This window comes from Globicephala melas, chromosome 3 (assembly GCF_963455315.2).
Source record: "Globicephala melas chromosome 3, mGloMel1.2, whole genome shotgun sequence".
Lineage (NCBI taxonomy): Eukaryota > Metazoa > Chordata > Mammalia > Artiodactyla > Delphinidae > Globicephala > Globicephala melas.
The window spans coordinates 164,380,511-164,398,736 of NC_083316.1; the positions used below are offsets into that span (position 1 = coordinate 164,380,511).

General features: G+C 47.3%; 1 protein-coding gene across 8 annotated transcripts in view; it reads left to right on the plus strand.

Moving 5' to 3' along the window:
* The first annotated feature begins 733 nt into the window (after nucleotides 1-733).
* The window catches only part of DNMT1 (DNA methyltransferase 1), a 42,518-nt gene continuing 25,025 nt past the window's right edge, over nucleotides 734-18,226 (plus strand). Inside the window, exons 1-10 of one of the 8 annotated variants that reach the window (XM_060297152.1) lie at nucleotides 734-925; nucleotides 8,712-8,748; nucleotides 9,271-9,378; nucleotides 9,568-9,787; nucleotides 10,607-10,685; nucleotides 11,817-11,895; nucleotides 14,325-14,359; nucleotides 14,748-14,850; nucleotides 16,938-16,972; nucleotides 17,901-17,988. In XM_060297152.1, the coding sequence (XP_060153135.1) occupies nucleotides 747-925; nucleotides 8,712-8,748; nucleotides 9,271-9,378; nucleotides 9,568-9,787; nucleotides 10,607-10,685; nucleotides 11,817-11,895; nucleotides 14,325-14,359; nucleotides 14,748-14,850; nucleotides 16,938-16,972; nucleotides 17,901-17,988 (963 nt within the window). In that variant the 5' untranslated portion in view covers nucleotides 734-746. Of the gene's footprint in view, nucleotides 926-1,239; nucleotides 1,484-8,711; nucleotides 8,749-9,270; nucleotides 9,379-9,567; nucleotides 9,788-10,606; nucleotides 10,686-11,816; nucleotides 11,896-14,324; nucleotides 14,360-14,747; nucleotides 14,851-16,937; nucleotides 16,973-17,900; nucleotides 17,989-18,226 lie in introns of those variants that run through there. The other 7 variants (XM_060297153.1, XM_030879620.2, XM_030879621.2 and 4 more) reach the window with 7 other exon arrangements.

An 18,226-nucleotide genomic window follows, 5' to 3' on the forward strand; every position in this document is an offset into this window, starting at 1 on the left:
CTTCTGTGACCTGTGCTTTTGGTGTCATATTCAAGAAATCATTGCCAAGTCCAATGTCGCGAAGCTTCCCCCCCCGCTCCCCCCCCCCCACATTTTCTTCTAGGAGTGCCATAGTTTTAGGTTTAGGTTTAGGTCTTTAATCCATTTTGAGTTAACTTGTATATACGGTGTAAGGTAAGGGTCCAGTTTCATTCTTTTGCATGTAGATAGCCGGTTTTCTCAGCACCATGTGTTGAAGAGATTATCCTTGCTCAAGTTCTGGTGTTTTTTAAAGCACACAGACTGTGGAAGTGGCCCAGGTCTCCCTACCAGTGAGATCTTTGGTGCTACTCGCGTATTTTGTGCATCCTCAACATTTTCTGGAGTAAGTGCTATTAGACCCTTTTCACAGATGAGGAAACTAAAGCTGGGTCCAAATGACCTGCCCAAGATCGTCATAGTAAGCAAATAGGTGTAGGTGGGATTGGAACTGAGGACTTGAACTCTAGTGCCCACATCCTGGAACACCCTGAGGATGTTCCTCATTTTTTCCCTAGCAGGCGGGGAAAGAACGAATGAATGAAGGTCTCAGGCAAAGCTCCCAGCAAACGGAGGAGCTTGGACAAGCCCACTGCTCCACGCGGGGGTGCGCTCCCGTCCCGCGCATGCGCGGCCCCTACGCAGGGCCAGCCACACTGCGTCTACCCACACATGGTACGGCCTCCCTCCGTGTGGTACGGCCCGCTTTCCCCCACGCCCAGGCCGGGATGGTACGCGCTGCCTCCGCTCGCCGCCCCTCCCCATCGGTTTCCGCGCGAAAAGCCAGGGCTGACTGTGCTGCCGCCGCCTCTGCTGCACCTTCCAAGATGCCTGCCCGTACCGCCCCAGCCCGGGTGCCCGCGCTGGCCTCCCGGGCCTTCTCACTGCCCGACGATGTCCGCAGGCGGTAGGTGCTGCGGGGGACTGCGAACCTGGGGTGGGTTGCACGGTGTTGGGGGTGGGGGTGGGGGTCGTTTCCCCTCCGGGTAGCCCGTGGCCGCCGCTGACAGGCGGGCGCGCATGCGTGGGATGGCGCGGCGCGCGGCGGCAGTTGGCGCGGGCAGGGTGGCACTTCCGGTCGCGCGCGCCCCTGGCCGTTTGGCGCCAAAATGGGCCGAGGCCCTCTCACAGCTCCCTGGTGACTGGAAACTTGGGGGTCTCTTCTGACCTCAAAGTAGAGCAAGCCTTGGGTTCGCCTTGGGGATCCCCTTCCTGGAGCAGCCTCAGGCCCAGCCCCTGCCGCCAGCCTGGTCGCGCAGGAAGTGGGCAGCCCGCGGCCTCAGAATACCCCTCGGCCCGGGCACTAAGGCCTCCACTTCCGGTGCCCGGTCCTCTCGAGGGGGTCGGGCCGGCCTGGTCCCCGGGGGTATTTTGGGGGTCCCCTCGGTGCCCCCACGCCACGCATCCCGATGGCAGCCTCCAGAGACAGATGTCGCCGGTCGGGGGACGGGCGCGGCCGGCTCAGGTTTGCGAGCCCCGTCTTCCTCTGGGGGCTCCCTCCATCACCTCATACGGCTAGGGTAGGCGCATTCTGCAAGGAACTCTTCACATACCGTGAGGGCTAGGGCTCGGACGCCGTGAAAGCTGAGTGGTTTCTTCTAGCAAATCGGTGCCTGTGAGCCGTGGGCATCAAGGAAGCCTTGCTAGGGAGAACTGGCTGCAGTTTCCTCCGTCTGTGTGTGTGTATGTGTGTGTGTGTGTGTGTGTGTGTGTGTGTGTGTAGGGGGAGTGAGGGGCCAGCACCTAACATTGGGGACTTAGCCAGTCTTAGCTAATCTGTGCACAGGGGTCAGCGGCAAGACCGTTGGGCCCAGGCTTCTTGTTCCTGAAGGGCATCAGTTTCACTCCTGGAAGCTTGCACACCTCACTTGGAGCACTAGTCACGGGAGCCTCGACCAGCCCTGAACACTTCCAGCCAGATTTGTGAACCTGATCTTGCCATTTCTCTATTTCCCTGTGCTTGTTTCCTAAAGTTGTGCCAGTCCAGTCCTGATTTGGGCTTTTGGGCGTGGAGAGTAGGTGTTGCAGGCATTTGGGTCTCCCTCCCAGGCGTCAGACCACTTCTTAACCACAGTTAGAGGGTGCTCTGCCTTGCTGAAGAATCCCTATAACTTAAAAATGGAAACATAACTTAAAAATGGAAATGGTGTTAAGGAAGCATCTGGCTTCACTTTAGACCCAGGACAGAGATGTTTGGGCCCAGCCTTCCTTAACTTGATGGTGGGAATGCCACCTTCACTGGCTCATCTAACCTTGGGCAAGTTTCATAAACAAGTTACATCTGTGGACTAGGACAGTTAACATGGGCTTTAAACTGCTATTGGATTAAATGAGAATATGCCTGGCACATAAAGGCCTCCCCCCCCGCCCCGTGTTAGCATTATTGACTAATCTAGCTTGTTTTTTTTCCATTCTGCTAATTGTATAAAACACTTTACATTGTCTCATTTAATCCTCAAGTGTTCTCAAGAGCGGTTGCCACAGGAGTTAACAGCAAGGAAGCAAAAATTCCTGTGGAAGTCTGCTTCTTGCCAAAACCTTTCCCTTCAGCTAGGGCTTTTATTGGGCCAGAGCAAGTGTTTTGTTTGGTTGAATTTGAATGTTCTTAGGTGAGTGTTACAATCCGCCATTCACCCTAGGTTCCATATTACTTTGAATGAGAATTGCTTACTGTGGCTATAGAGTCTTGGGTTTCTGCCTCAGACCATTGACATTGTCAGCTTATGTGACGCTCTCAACAGCTTTTCTTAAATTTTGAATTTCAGCCTATAAAATACACACATAAGCATGGCATTCAGTACTCCTTTTACAATACTCCCTTATACCTCCTTGTAAACGGAGGTAGAACTTTTTGATTCATGGAAATTAGGGACCTCATATTATGGATTATACTGCTAAGTTCAGTAGAATGCTCTAGGAACAAAATGTAGGCCTAGACCTCACTCAGGCATTTCTGTCACTTGTGCTAACTTGTGTTTATATGGCAGCTTCTTTGAAAACTCTTACAGTTACATTAACTATGTGGCGATACTAGAAAGTATTCTTAACATTTGGATTTTTAAGTTTAACTTTTTTTTGAAGTATTTTATGTCCTAAGTCTTCTAAAAATAACGCCTTTCAGGACAAGCCACATTTTTCCACTTGCATTTTCTTACTCTGTCCAAGCCACCATCTTTTGTATAGAAAAAGCAATAGTCTTCCTACTCGTCTTTCTGTTGCCACTCAGGTCTGCTTTCTATAAGTGGAAACTGTGATCCTCTTTCGATACAAGTTGGAGACAGAGGTTTTCCTGCCCCTTACACTGCCTAATGCACTTGGCTTCAAGTCCGGGATCCCCGTCCACTTGCCTGACTCATCTTGTGCTCTTTTCCTCACAAACCACACAGGTTACCTTTTAGGTTCTCAGGACCTGGGACCGTGCAGAGCAACCAGTGTGAGGCTGGGTTCCACCTACCCCTTCACCATGCTGGGTATTGTCTGTTCATCCGTAAGACTGCTCAGAAAGACACTCCCCTTTCCCTGCGATGAGGTGTTGAATTCTGTCAGCGCATCCCGCATGCTGCCTTTGCAGCTTGGGAGTTGATGATGACTTGTTGTCTGAGCATGTTTGCCCCATTCATTGTACTTGCAGCTTGGTGTCCACTAGACTCGAATGCTTACATGCCAGACGTTCCCCTTCACGGAGGCCTGGATTTACATATTGATTCTAACAACCTCATTGCACAACTCATTTAGCCTTTGTAATTATGACAGCTTTCTTATCTGCTAGCCACTCTGATTAGATTAGAGTGAAGTTCTTAACTAGTTCCATGGCTCCTGAGTAGGTATGGAGGGCAAAACTGAGTTACCTTTTCTAGTTCTCCCCTGCACTAGGATTCTAGAGGTGCAGACTACTGGAGTTCAGATCCCACCCCACCCCTTGCCAGCTGTATGACCGAGTCATCTAACCTCCTGATGCTTTATCTGTAAAATGGGATGGAGGTGCCTGCTCCACTGGGGCATTGTGAAGGCTGAGCTGATAGGTGTAAACGTGGTAGAACAGCACCTGCACAGAAACCTCCTTCACTGCTTATCACGTGGCAGCTGTATGTTTCACTCCTGTTATTGGGGTGGGGGGCGGTGCATAACTTAAAGTACCAACACGCAGACCTGATACTAAGGCAGATACTAATATAGCAGTGTATGTCTGCTTATCATTCCAACCTTCCTGTTTGCCTGGTTTCTTGTATTATCGTCTCAACTTGCTCTTTTTAATTTTATTTATTTTTGGCTGCGTTGGGTCTTCGTTGCTGCGTTAGGGTTTTTTCTAGTTGCGGTGAGCGGGGGCTACTCTTTGTGGCAGTGCGCAGACTTCTCATTGCGGTGGTATGGAGCACAGGCTCTAGGTGCGTGGGCTTCAGTAGTTGTGGCACGCGGGCTTCAGTAGTTGTGGCACGCGGGCTTCAGTAGTTGTGGCACGCGGGCTTCAGTAGTTGTGGCTCACAGGCTCTAGAGCGCAGGCTCAGTAGTTGTGGCGCATGGGCTTAGTTGCTCCGCGGCTTGTGGGATCTTCCCGGACCAGGGCTCAAACCCTGTCCCCTGCATTGGCAGGTGGATTCTTAACCACTGCACCACCAGGGAAGTCCCTGGTCTTGCTCTTTCTCCTGCCACCTTAGCTTAGCTTTTGTGCCGGGTGTCCAGTCTATTCTTCAGTTAAGGTGGTTTTCTACCCTTAATTCTTTGTATCCTTGGCTTTTGTGATGCTGTTTGCCACCAGGGGACCTCTTCCCTGATTTCTGCCATATTCCTTTTCAATTCCTGGACCCTTATTTTCTTCCAGTCTTAGATTTCTGCTTTCAGCAGTTGGGGGTACAACTGGAGAGGCCTCTTTGGAGAGCCCGTTCTAATTTCTGGCTGCCGAATAGCCATCTAGATAGCTATTCACTGAAATGTCACTCCTAAAATTCATGGTCTGCTTACTTTCTCCCACCGAAAAGTTCAGAATTTCTGGTACTGTATTAATTTTTAATTGCTGCCGTAACAAACTACTTCAGTCTTAGTAGCTTAAATAAAACAAATTTGCTATCTTCTGATTCTGTAGGTCAGAAATGTGGTGTGGGTCTCACTGGATTAAAATTAAAGTGTCAGCAGGCTACATTCCTTTCTGGAGGCGCTAGGGGAGGACCTGTTTCTTACTCTTTCAGGTTGTTGGCAGAATTCGGTCCCTTGTGGTTATAAGACTGAGGTCCCTCTTCTCTTGCTGGCTGTAAGGTGAGAGCCATTCCCAGCTACTAGAGGTGATGACATCTGTTGGCTTGTGGCCCCCTTCCTCCGTCTTTAAAGCCAGCAAAGCCAGTTCTCACATCACATCTTTTTGACCCTTCTGTAGTCACATCGCTTGAAATGTAGCTGGGAAGTTTCTCTGCTCCTAGGATTTAAGTGACTCGATTGGGCCTACCTGGATAAGCCAAGAAAACCTCCCCATCTCAAGGGCTGTAACCTTAATCACATCTGCAAAGCCCCTTTTGCCCTGTAAGGTAACATATTCACAGGTTCTGGGGAATTAGGGCATGGATATCTTTGCGGGGGGGTGGTCCGTTTTCCTTCGTACCACAAATATTATCTCTGGTAGCCCTATACCAACCGCCATGCAGCCCATTACAAAAGGCAGAGTAGACGGAGCTTTGTAACTTCTCTAGCATGTTCTCAGCTCCTGCTGCTAAACCATATTACAGACCAGCATTTCTAGTTTAGGATGTTAGAGTGATTTAACATCTTATCTCTTCCTGTCTGATATATTGTTTATTTCTGCCAGATTGACTTTATTTTTTCCTACTAAAAGATGCCTGATACCTTGGGTTCTACCACCCCCATGACTCTTCCGATGGTTTGTTAACTATGGAGCAAAGTCAATGATTTTGAGCCTGACATTGCTGACCTCCCTCAGACTGGCACCCACCTCCTCTCTCTGGACTTGCCTTTCTTCCCCTGTGTCAGCCCGACTTGTGTGGGTTCCTTGGGTGAACTCTGAGCCAGCGCCCCTGCTGTGCTGCTCCTGTTTCGGACAGCTCCCTCTGCCCGGTTCCCGCTGAGCTCTCAATGTCTCTGGATCCCTCCTTCCTGATGCTGATTATACCCTTTTGCTTCAGAAGCCTCAGATTTGAACTCTATTTGTCCACACAGTGGTTTATGTATATCTTTTTCTCCTTTAAAGAACTGCTCTGAGGGAAGCAACTAGGAATGAATTGTGGGATCTTAGACTGGAAGGGAGCTACGGTTTTCTTTTATAAGGTGGTTGCTGTTCTCTGTGACTCCTCTACCTGGTCCTTCATGTCTGCTTCTAATCCTCCTGGCTATGAATGTAAAGCAGATGTGAGGTAGTGTCACCAGTTTTACTGGGAAGGGGATGGGTGCTCCAGTGAAAGCCTGGGTGTCAGGAGCGGCGCACTGGCCAGCCTTCTTCCTGCCACACCTCTTGGCTCCTCGGTGCCTGCCCTGGGCTCCAACCTTCCACTCTGGGGCCAAGCAGGTCAAATCCAATCTTCACAGGGCAAGACACTTCAGATGGTCTGAAGATTTGTTTCTCCCTGCCAGGCTAAATATCCCACTTCACAGGAAAGCTTCAAAGAATTCAGACCCACAGATCTGTCTCCTGGCCAGATGTAGGAGTTGTCAGCATTGTGGAAAGGGCCCTTTGATGGGCTTCAGTCTAAGTGTTATCCTTGACACCTGAGGTAACCTGGTCGAGGTAGGAGCTGTGTCCTGCCAGGGTTTTGTGAGGAGAATGACTGAAGACAGGTAGGTGTGATGCTCCTGCAGCAGCATGTGAGTACCGAGTTATGCAGTTGTCCTCATCCAAGGCTCTCCCAGGACCTGAGTTGCTTTGAGGGTAAAATGACTTTTGCCTGGAAGGGGCTTCACATGCTTCTGGAAAGCTTGACTCGGAATCTTGAGTCCAAGTTACACAACATATGTGAAATATAGTATATTACCACTGTATCTGGAGGCTGCTAAGTCTTTCTTTTTTTTTTTTTTTTTTTTTTTTTGGCCGTACCTTGTGGCATATGGGATCTTCGTTCCCCGACCAGGGATCGAACCGGCGCCCCCTGCCTTGGAAGCACGGAGTCTTAACCACTGGACTGCCAGGGAAGTCCCTGCTAAGTCTTTTCTATAGAAAGGCCTTTCCTGACCATCCAGCAAGTCATGAGGTCCCTGCCTGGTAGTGCCTACATCCCATCACTCAGCTTGTTGCCTGGAACAGGGCCTGGCGTAGAGTAGGCACCCACAGATGGCAGTGGTGGTTGAAGCTAGAAGCAGGATCCACGTGCACTCGGAGTAGCCACTGTATGTCATTAGTCCAGCAAAGCCTGTCACTCAATTCCTGGCTGTGCTGCTTACACTTGCCCTCTGGGAAGGCCAGCCTGGCAGAGCTCTGTTCCTGTCCTCTGGGCTGCTGGTAACTGAGTACCTAGCCTGGGTGCTGGAGGGGAGGAGCCATAGATGGTGGAGGCCCAGTTCCCGCCCAGGGTGCTGCCCCTCTGCTGACGGACGCTTGCCCAGCTGGTTAGACCTGTTCTCACCCAACTGCCCACAGTCAGCACCCAGGCTAGGAACAGCAGCCTCCCCATTTCCTCGGTGTCTTCTAGTTTTGTTCCTTTATTCTTTTTGCTCCCTTCCTCCCCAAAGAGGCAAGATACTAATCTTCAATAGTCAAATCAGACCATGATTTTCCAGCTAAACTCATGACAGTTCTGTACTTGTGAATGACTAGGTACAAACATTTACAAGGATGAGCTCTTGGGTGAGGCGCCAGCCAACTTTTCTAGCTTCATCTGTCTTCCTTGTGTGTGGGCACCCCCTGCTGCCTCAGATGCCTTGACTCCTCCATTTTCCTATATTCCTCATCAGGAATATGCTGCCACCACCCCATCCTGGCCTTTGGGAATGTTAGCTGGCTGTTCCCCACAGCATCCTGTCACCCTGGTCCACTCTTTCTAACCTCTGTATGCCCTCCTATGAAATCTTGTCAGGTCCAACTGGAGGAAGACCACCTGTAGGTCAGTTAACTTGGGAAGGACCCCAACTGTGTGACCTGCTTCCCCTTTCCCAGTGTCTTTAAAAGAATGTTAAAAAAAAAAAGAAATAATGTTGTTCTAGAGCTCCTATATCATCTCTTACCACCATCAGAAAACCACCCCCCAAAAGGGGGGCCTCATTCATATTGAAAATAACTTTTTAAAAAATTAATTAATTAATTTTAGTTTTGGCTGTGTTGGGTCTTTGTTTCTGTGCGAGGGCTTTCTCTAGTTGCAGCGAGCGGGGACCACTTTTCATCGCGGTGCACGGGCCTCTCACTGTCACGACCTCTCTTGTTGTGGAGCACAGGCTCCAGACACGCAGGCTCAGTAGTTGTGGCTCACGGGCCCAGTTGCTCCGTGGCATGTGGGATCTTCCCAGACCAGGGCTCGAAGCCGTGTCCCCTGCATTGGCAGGCAGATTCTCAACCGCTGCGCCACCAGGGAAGCCCGAAAATAACTTCTTAACGTGTAGGCATTACAGTAGGGCATTCTAGACACTGGGGGAGGGAAAAACCATTGTATTTTTTTCTAACATTCATGTTAAACTTATTTCCAAAGTTCTTTAAACTGTGGTATTCTTACAGGTAGACAATGTTGCTTAACAAGTGTTTGTTTCTTCCCTTTTTCTTCCCCCAGGCTCAAAGATTTGGAAAGAGATAGTTTAACAGAAAAGGTAAGGTAATCTCTACCTTAACAAAATTTATGATCAAATGTGACCAATTGACAGATACTGTGTAGTTCATAAAAACAAATTTAAGTGGAATTGGCTCTCTTTTCCCTAAAGTTGAGGATACGTTGGATGTTTTTGTCTAATGTGCTGTACTAATAGGATATTATTGGTTAGCTTTTGGTAGCTCATCGAGTTTCCCCGTCTGGGTTCTGTAGCCTCAAGTCTGGATTATAACGTGTCCCGGTCACACTGTTTTTCAAAATCAGTTTTGTTCTAGTACACTATTATGTATCTGTTTCACCTCTAATCTTTCCATTTTTCACCACTCTGGAGATGGTGTGATATGATCTTAGTGGAAACATCACGAACATGTCTTGTGAATATTTAGTTTTCTTTTTAGCTGACTCAGCATTGCCTGCCATTCAGTCATTGTTAGGTGACCAGGCAGTGTAACTATTTGTGTATTGGTCCATTAGTTCATAGCTTGGGAGTGCAGAGACTTCTAAACCTATATCCTTCCCTTAGGAATGCGTGAAGGAGAAATTGAATCTCTTGCATGAATTTCTGCAGACAGAAATAAAGAATCAATTATGTGACTTGGAAACCAAATTACATAAAGAAGAATTATCAGAGGTAAGTCCTCAGCATCCCAGTGGCTAGAAAATGTTTCCTCCCATGTAACTTGTCTGTGACCAGGGAGGCAGAATAATCCCACCTCTCCCTGTTACCTGATAGTTACACAGGAAGCGCATGTGTTTCCTTATTCTCTCATTGCCACTTGTTTACATTCACTGCTACTTAAATTATCCTTTCCTGCTGTAGGAGGGCTACCTGGCTAAAGTCAAATCCCTTTTAAATAAAGATTTGTCCTTGGAGAACGGAGCTCATGCTTTCAGTCGGGAAGTGAATGGATGTCTAGAAAACGGGAGCCAGACAAGTGGTGAGGAGCACAGAGTGGAAATAGCAGAGAAAAAGAAGTCCCCCAAACCTGTTTCCAAACTTTGCATGCCCAGGAGAAGCAAGTCCGATGCAGAAACAAAATGTAAGAGTGCTTGACTCGTTTGACCTCGTTGGAGTCTGGTACCACCTAAGGGGAGGACAGACTTGGCGCCATAGGGTCTGTCTGTTCCCCCCCCACACAACCCCTCCACCGGCAGTACTTGTTTTTTGTGTATCTTTTTGGGTTTTTTTGTTTTTTGGGGGCGGGGGTGGGGGGTGGCTGTGTTGCTCGGCTTGTACGATCTTAGTTCTCCAACCGGGGATCGAACTCGGGCCCTCAGCAGTGAGAGTGCCGAGTCTTAACCACTGGACCACCATGGAATTCCCTCTTGTGTATACTTCTAACTAGCTTAGATATATACCTGCAATTTTTGTCTTCAACCAAGTTATAGAGCATTAGATCCCCAAATGTGGTTGAATTTATGAGGTATAAGATAACAGGAGCTACTGATATTTATTACGTCTAAGTTACATGCCTGCTTAAGCTGAACATTTATTCTTAGACTCCTTCCCCGCTTGTAGTCAGAGTAACTCTTCTGGAATTTTTAAAAATAAGAGCATGGGACTTGAGCTCAGGTCAGGTGCTTGGGCACTTCATCTTTTGACGAAATAAGCGGAGGTTCTGTTTCCTTTTCCGTCTCAGGGTTGGGCCCCTCATACAAGAGCTTGTGTTGAAATGGCCCAGCAAACTGGCAGGTGCTAATTTGATGACTTTATCAAGATGGTGGTTGCTTAGAATAAGAAGAGAAGGATACTTAATCCTCAGAACCTGGTCTCTGCACCAGCTTGGTAATGCTGAAGAACTGTACCTTCGCTGTGAACTCTTTATTCATAGTGGCTTTTTTGTTTCTTTTTCTTTAAGCAGCTGAAGTCTCATCTAGCCCCAGGATTACAAGGCAAACTACCAGGCAGACCACCATCACATCTCATTTCACAAGGGGGTCAGTATATAATGAATGGACAGCCCCCATTTTAGGGGCCAACTGTTTTTGGTAAAACACGTATAGAATTAGTAGGATGTAACTTAGTAATTCTGACTTCCACATTGTTAGGTTTTCCTTTTGATATTCTGTAATTAGACATCCATGAACAGCATTTCTGAAGACCTCATCCATTTTTACTCTTAACATAGGAAACTTCAAATGTACATACACAAAATTACCAAGGATAGTAAAATGAACCCCTGTGTACCTATCACCCAGTGTCAACAACAGTTAACAGCTCCTGTCTGTTGTTTCATCTATACCCCCATATGCTCCAAGTGAATTATTCCAAATGGATTACAACTCCATACACACCCATGTCCCCCCAGTTGGATTACTTTGAAACAAATCGGACATGTCATCTTACCCACAAATATGATATTTCTAGATGACAAGGTCTCTTTCTTTGACAAGTTTTTTATTCATATTTTGCTATAATTGCTAACATCTAGCAAACCGTCTTTTGAAGAAGACAAAACATGCCTTATAAAGTGTAACAGTTCCTTACTAACAAATACATAGCAGTGTTCATTCTTCCCCTTGTGTAACAGAGTTTGGTTGATTTGCTCCTTAAGCCTTTCAAGTGATAGATTCCTTAGTTTCTTGCCATTTATTTAAAGAAAATAGGTCTTTTGTCTACTAGCTTCTAGGTCTGGCTGACTGCATCGTTTTGGTGGTTAATGTGTTCCCTTGTCTCCAGTTCTCTGTACACTGGTAGTTAGGTCTAGAGTCTTGATCAGATTCCAGCCTTATTTCGTGAGACTTCATTGACGGCATGGGGCTGTCCATCAGAGGCATGTAATGTCTGTTCGGTGATTCTAGCAGCCGTTGATCAAAGTCTAGATCCATTACTTCTTAAGGTTTGCAAAATGGTGGTATTCTAAACCTGTCATCCAAAGAAACATTAAGCTCGAAGCTTCTTTTAATGTCCTGGCAGAAAGGGCTTCTCCTTGGAGGGAAGAGGGTGTCCATGCCCTGAATCTTTCCAAACAGAGGGTACTCTTGGTAGGGAGGAATATAAGTTGTTTCGTGCCCACTGGAGGACTAGGGTCTGGCTGAGCTAACAGTTGGCTTTACTGTGTGTGACAGCCCTGCCAAACGGAAACCTGAGGAAGACGCTGAAAAAGCAAAATCAGATGATTCTGTCGATGAAGAAGAAAAAGACCAGGTAGGGCTCGTGTTTAAGTTTCTTAACTCTGCCTTATTTTGGTACACTTGCTGGTAGTTGTGAATGTATACTTGGTCTATCTATGGCCCAGAAGTGACTGAGAGGATGTTAGAACATATCCCTGGACCCTGGGCAGTACGAAGTGTGTTAGGGTTAGACCTGAGGGCTCAGAAGGCCCGTAACTTTGGTCTGTTCCCTCCTGTCTACTTTCCTACCTCTCCAGTTGTCAAGATTTGACAGTCAAACCAGCAGATGTGATGTGTTTAAAGCATTTCCTTCTGATGTCAGATAAGCCCCTTTCCCACATCTAATTTCTCTAGAAAAGCAGAATTGTCATGTTATGTGTATTGTAATAATGCTGCTTAGACTTTTTAGGTTAGAAAACTGGCGGCTTGCCAAAGGCCTCCAATATCGAAAATGTCAGTCTCTAGCACTGTCCCATGTGACTTGAGGGGCAAACCTAGATAATACCAGATGGTCACACACTATCTATTTCAGTCCTGCCACAGGATTAGCTGTGTAAGTCGGGAAGTCTGTAGGTTACAGGTGGGTAGTAAATGCCCCGTTACCTGCTAAAGATGAGTATCCGTGGTTTGCTCTAAGGCAGGGTTTCTCAACGAAGGCATTGACTTTTGGGGCCAGGTAAACCTTTGCTGTGGGGGTGAGTCCTGTGCATCATAGAATGTTTAGCAAGGTCCCGACCTCTACTCCCTAGATGCCCGTAACATTCCCTCTCTCCTCCCAGTTGTGACAACCAAAATCACCTTCAGACTTTCCCAGATGTCCCCTGGGGGGCACAGTTGCACTGAGCGAGAAGCACTGGACTCAAGGCTACCAATATCACTGAGGTGGACTTGACGTCCTGTTGTAAAAGACATACTCATTCTCCTGTTTAGTCAGACTACCCACTCACAGGTGGGACACTGAGACAGAGGGAAACAGCTTGTCCAAGTCACGTGGCCACATCCCTTGCCTCCTAAGAAAACGTGTCACAGGTGAAAGCAAGCTGGCTCTTGTAATATTGGCAAGTCTTTTTTTTTTTAACAAGTGTGCCAGTTTTAGAGTTGTTCTTTGCCCTCTAACCTTTTGGAGGGCTTACATAGCCTTTTAGCTTCTAAAGAAACGAACTGGGGCACTCTTTCCCAAGCAGGAAGCAGTTTCACTGGCAGTGTGTGTGAGACCTTGGGGACTTGGAGGATGAACACTTGTCGAAACAGGGTTTATCCCGATATGCTAGAGTAAGGCTCAGTGCACCACACCAGTGTTATCAGGTGGTGGTGGTCAAATAAGTAGTACTACAGAGAGAATCTTACTTTAGTCAATTTAAAGTTTTGAGATCTCACTATGTTTTTTAAAACAGGTATTAAATACATGCATTTGGTAAAACAGTACAAAAGGCTGTTTGGTACATAGGGGTGGTACTCCCCCCTCTCCATCCTGTCCTTCCTTTGAGAGGCGAGCATTCATCAGTTTCTTCTGTATTGTTTCAGATGATATGTATGTGTGTATAACTGTAGTATAAAATCTATCTTAGGGTTCTCCAGAGAAACAGACCCAGTGATGTCTGTATGTATGAGATTAATTTAAGCAACTGAGTCACACGATTTCAGGCTGGCAAGTCTGAAATGTGCAGGACAGGCCAACAGGCTGCAGACCCAGGGAAGAGTTGATGTTGTAGCTCGAGTCTAAAGGCAGTCTGGAGGCAGAATTGTATATATACACATACAGATTAATTCCGTATAATATAGTACAGGGGTTCTGTGTAGTTTACCCAACTTTCTCCAATGGTAACATCTCACGTAACTGTAATAGCAAAACCAGAACATGGACATCGGCGTAATCTACAGACTTTATTCACTGTGCACGTATGGTCACATGTACGCATGCATGCATTCTTGTAACCTCCACCTCAAACAAGACATAGATCGGTTTCATCACCACAATATATTTTTTTTTTCACCACAATATTTTTATCCCCCTTAAATACATAAATACAGATATCCTGGAGATGGCAAGCGTTGTGAACTTAGGGAAGTAGTGTACTAAGGTGTTCATCAGAGAAGGGCTGGTGTCCAGTTTAGGTTGTCATCATCACTTCCTGATGTGAATCCCAAATTACTACTTTGGTTTTTTTCTAGTATTAACAAATTCCTGACATGAGGCGGATCTTTGACTTTACGTAGCGTCACTAGATGACCTCTAGTGCCCAGATGTGTGCCGGGCCAGCTCCTGGGCCTCTCTTTGTTTTGAGGGTGGTGGGACATCAACACCAGGCTGAAGGTTGCCCAGATCTCCCCCAAACCCAGATTACCCCTCAACCCCTGTTTTTAACCACATCAAATGTATTTATTTAATACTTTGACTCATGCTTTTGGTTTTGATCTTCTTTTGAAATATTGTTTTTCTCTTTTTCCCTTCTCTCCACATAGGAGGAAAAGAGACGTAGAGTTACATCCAGAGAACGGTAAGAATAATAATCTTTTCTGTGCAATATGTAATCTTGATGACTGAAATTACTTTTCTGAAATCTTCTAAAAAGAAGAACTTTATAGTGAGTTGCCGGGGTGACCATAGATAGCTTAAGGATGCCGAGTTTGCAGTCAGATTATTAACCTTGTGATTCAGGTAGAATTGTCTTGCAAAGAGTGAATTGGGGGCAACCGGCCGTTATCAGAACTAGATCTAAAGGTTGTATTAAATATTAAATGTTGAGGTAATATGTGCCTTTCAGGGCCTCTGAGATGAAGATTGATTTTTTGGGGCGGTGGGTAGGAAGGAAGACCTTTTGAAAATTGCTTCCACGGGAGGAGTCTGTGAAAGTCAACATTAGGGTGTGTGATTTTGCTTGACAGAGTTGCTGGACTGCTCCCTGCAGAAGAACCGGGAAGAGTAAGACCAGGAACACACGTGGAAGAAGAAGAAAGAGATGATAAAGTAAAGCCTGGTCACCTCCAGGTTTGTCACTTCCACCTTAATCTCAGAACCCATTTGGTTCTAGGAAGGGGGGTGAGGGTGTGGGGAGCGTGTAGGAACAGAGTGACTTTCACTAACGATCAAAGTGACCTTGAATTTAGCTAAAATGCTCTTCAAACTCATTTTTCTGCTGGTTCTCTATGTGGAAGGTGTGTTACGTGGCTGTGGTGATAGTAAATCAGCGGTAGGCCTGGAAGTCAGCTGAACCTCTGCTACTTGATCAGTCAGTCACAGAGCTTCAGTCTGTCCCCTCTCCTGCCTGCCTCTCCTGCCCATGAGGTCCTTGTGAAGGTCTCATTTTCAAACACATGAGGTGCTAAAGTGCTATAGTATCGTCCAGGTATAGAGTTGCATTCTTAACTGAGATCAGATGAGTTCTTTCCCCAGACCTCCAGCTCCTTTGTAAAATCAGAGTTTAAGGTTCTGTGAAATACAGATGTACCCACTGAACCCCCATGGGAGGGGGTAGGAGAAGGAATAGGGGGTCTGATACTGGAAGCTTTACCATTAGACAGCACTGCCCCATATGACAAAGGGCTGACATTGGTCAGTCACAGGTGGTAGAACAATATCAGGTCCCTTTTGGGTTTTTTGTTGTTGTTGTTTTTTGTGGTACGCGGGCCTCTCACTGTTGTGGCCTCTCCCGTTGCGGAGCACAGGCTCCAGACGCGCAGGCCCAGCGGCCATGGCTCACGGGCCCAGCCGCTCCGCGGCATGTGGGATCGTCCCGGACCGGGGCACGAACCCGTGTCCCCTGCATTGGCAGGCGGACTCTCAACCACTGTGCCACCAGGGAAGCCCTAGGTCCCTTTTGGTTTTATTAAGACATTGATTAGAGGTTTCTTAGAAACTCAAATGGGTGGGTGGTGTGTGCCCTTATTGAGAGCCTGTTAAAGGATGGGTGTCTGTTATTTTGTCCTAATGGGGAATCAACTAAAGATGTATAATTCTTGAATTATTTGGTACTTGAAACTAGTCTTTAACTGATCACTTCCCTACCCTGATCCTAGTTAAAGTTAGCAGCAGTTACAGTTGGGACACATGTTGAATTGTTTGAGAAGAAGCGGTTCTAGTGGACTAGCGTGACCACCACCCTCCAAAGAAGGATTTGAGGGCAAGATTGAAATCCCTTGTCTGTGACCAGACTCCCAGGATCTCTTCTTCCAGGAGGAAGGTCTGCAATGTGTTCCTTCTGTTAACATCACCAACCTTTGTGATCTCCTTACAAAGTGTGGGGTTCCTGAGGCTGAATTCTGCTCTCTGGAGAGGCGTGTTTAGCTCTCTAAATTCAGGCTCAAAACAATTTGTTGTCCATGTTTGAGACGGAGCTCTTTTCCAGATTGGGTCATTCTACTTCATTTCTTTATTAGATTCCTAGTTTTGATAAAGTTTTCTATGAGACTGTCAACACTTAATAATGACAAGTAGATAGTATTTTGCCCCCAAATCCCTCTTAAACATCAGGATCTGTCTAAGAGTTCTTTAACTTCCTGCCTACCTACCCCACCAAAAAAAGTGCCTTTTTTTTTTTTTTAATTTATTTTGGCATTCGGGATCTTTAGTTGTGGCATGCGAACTCTTAGTTATGGCATGTGGATCCAGTTCCCCGACCAGGGATCGAACCTGGGCCCCCAGCATTAGGAACACAGAGTCTTAGCCACTGGACCACCAGGAAAGTCCCAAAAATGTGCTGTCTTGAAAGAAGAGAATCTTTATTCCAACTAGACTGCAGGATCAGTTTAAGTATTTTATTTCCGTAAAACTCTTTAGTAGAAAGATTCAAATCAAATGCAAAAATTAACTAATCTGGGCTTCCCTGGTGGTGCAGTGGTTGAGAGTCCGCCTGCTGATGCAGGGGACACGGGTTCATGCCCTGGTCCGGGAAGATCCCACATGCCGCGGAGCGGCTGGGCCCGTGAGCCATGGCCGCGGAGCCTGCGCATCCGGAGCCTGTGCTCCGCAACAGGAGAGGCCACAACAGTGAGAGGCCCGCGTACCACAAAAAACAAAAAAAAAATTAACTAGTCTTTTTTTTTTTTTTTTTTGGTCTCCCCCTCCCCTCCACTTAGGAAGAAAAGAGACTCAGAAGTCAAACCAAAGAACTGTAAGTACAGTTAACATGCCTTTGTACTTTGTGAAGCTTACTTGCTAAAATAAGCGTTCTGGTAAAAATAATGGATTGGACAGAGTGTTAAGTGCACTGATCAAACATATAATGTGTGGATGACTTCTGCTCGTGTAAGGTCAGACCACCACACTGAAGGCTGAGGTCAGGTGAGATTTAGCTGACCTTGACCCCAGGCCTCTTCTTAGTGGTGCTCATACAGCAAGCAGCTAGTCAGGTGGTGGTTAAAGGGCATTGAGCAGCTCTGTCTCTTCCCCACAGCTGTGAAGGCGCTGTATGACAAACTGCCCCAAAGCTCAGTGGCTTACGAGAGTAACCATGTTTTGAGCTTACATGTTTGCGGCTCAGTGGCCATTGGCTGATCTTGGTCAGGTGGACCCGCTTCAGCCCCAAGACTTGGCCAGCCTGGGTGTGCTCTCATGGCAGTGGCAGCACCTGAGGGCAGAAGTGGAAAGCAACCTCTGACAGACAGTGGGCTGAAGCAAATGTTGAGACTGGGCCTGAGTCTGGGGTGGGCAGAACACCTGAACTGAGTGGCCGGGCCCTGGCGGACGGAGAGGTGAGGACTTTCTGGACGGCACCTCAGGCCAGCTAGCAAACCTGCACAGGAATCCACCACAGGCAGGATTCCCATCAGGTTACCAGAGATCAGTGGATCCCTGTTGTCTCTTTTGTTTTTAAACTACTGCGTGTCTCAGCAACAGGGAAGTGTAGACGGCGCTTCCGAGATCATACTTTCTGAAGTAATAAATGCCTTCTGGGTTTCTTGCTCTGAAAACTTGCCCTTCAGATAAGAAATACAATCCATGCTCTAACTTAGGGGAGGAGACCGTGTAAACCCCTCACTGGGGCTGCTTGAAAGGGCAGCGGGCGCCCTGAGCTGACTGTGTGTTTCGTTCTGCGGCAGAACACCTAAACAGAAATCTAAGGAGGAGCCAGACAGAGATGCAAGGCCCGGAGGAGCTCAGGCTGAAATGAATGAAGGAGAAGACAAAGTAAAGACTGACTCTGTCACTTATCTCTACCTGATCCTTACGTTCCCAGTTGGTGGGGAGAAATGGCGTGGGGTAGGGCTCTGTTCAGCTCCAGCCCTACCTGCCCGTGGGGTGGCGCTGGGCAGGTCAGCTGCTACCCTTCGTGGGGGTGGGTGGCTGTCACTTCATGTCAGCGCCTGATACATAGTGAGTGTTCAGTTGTCTGTGCATCGTAACGGTGGGGAGGGCCTCTGTGTGC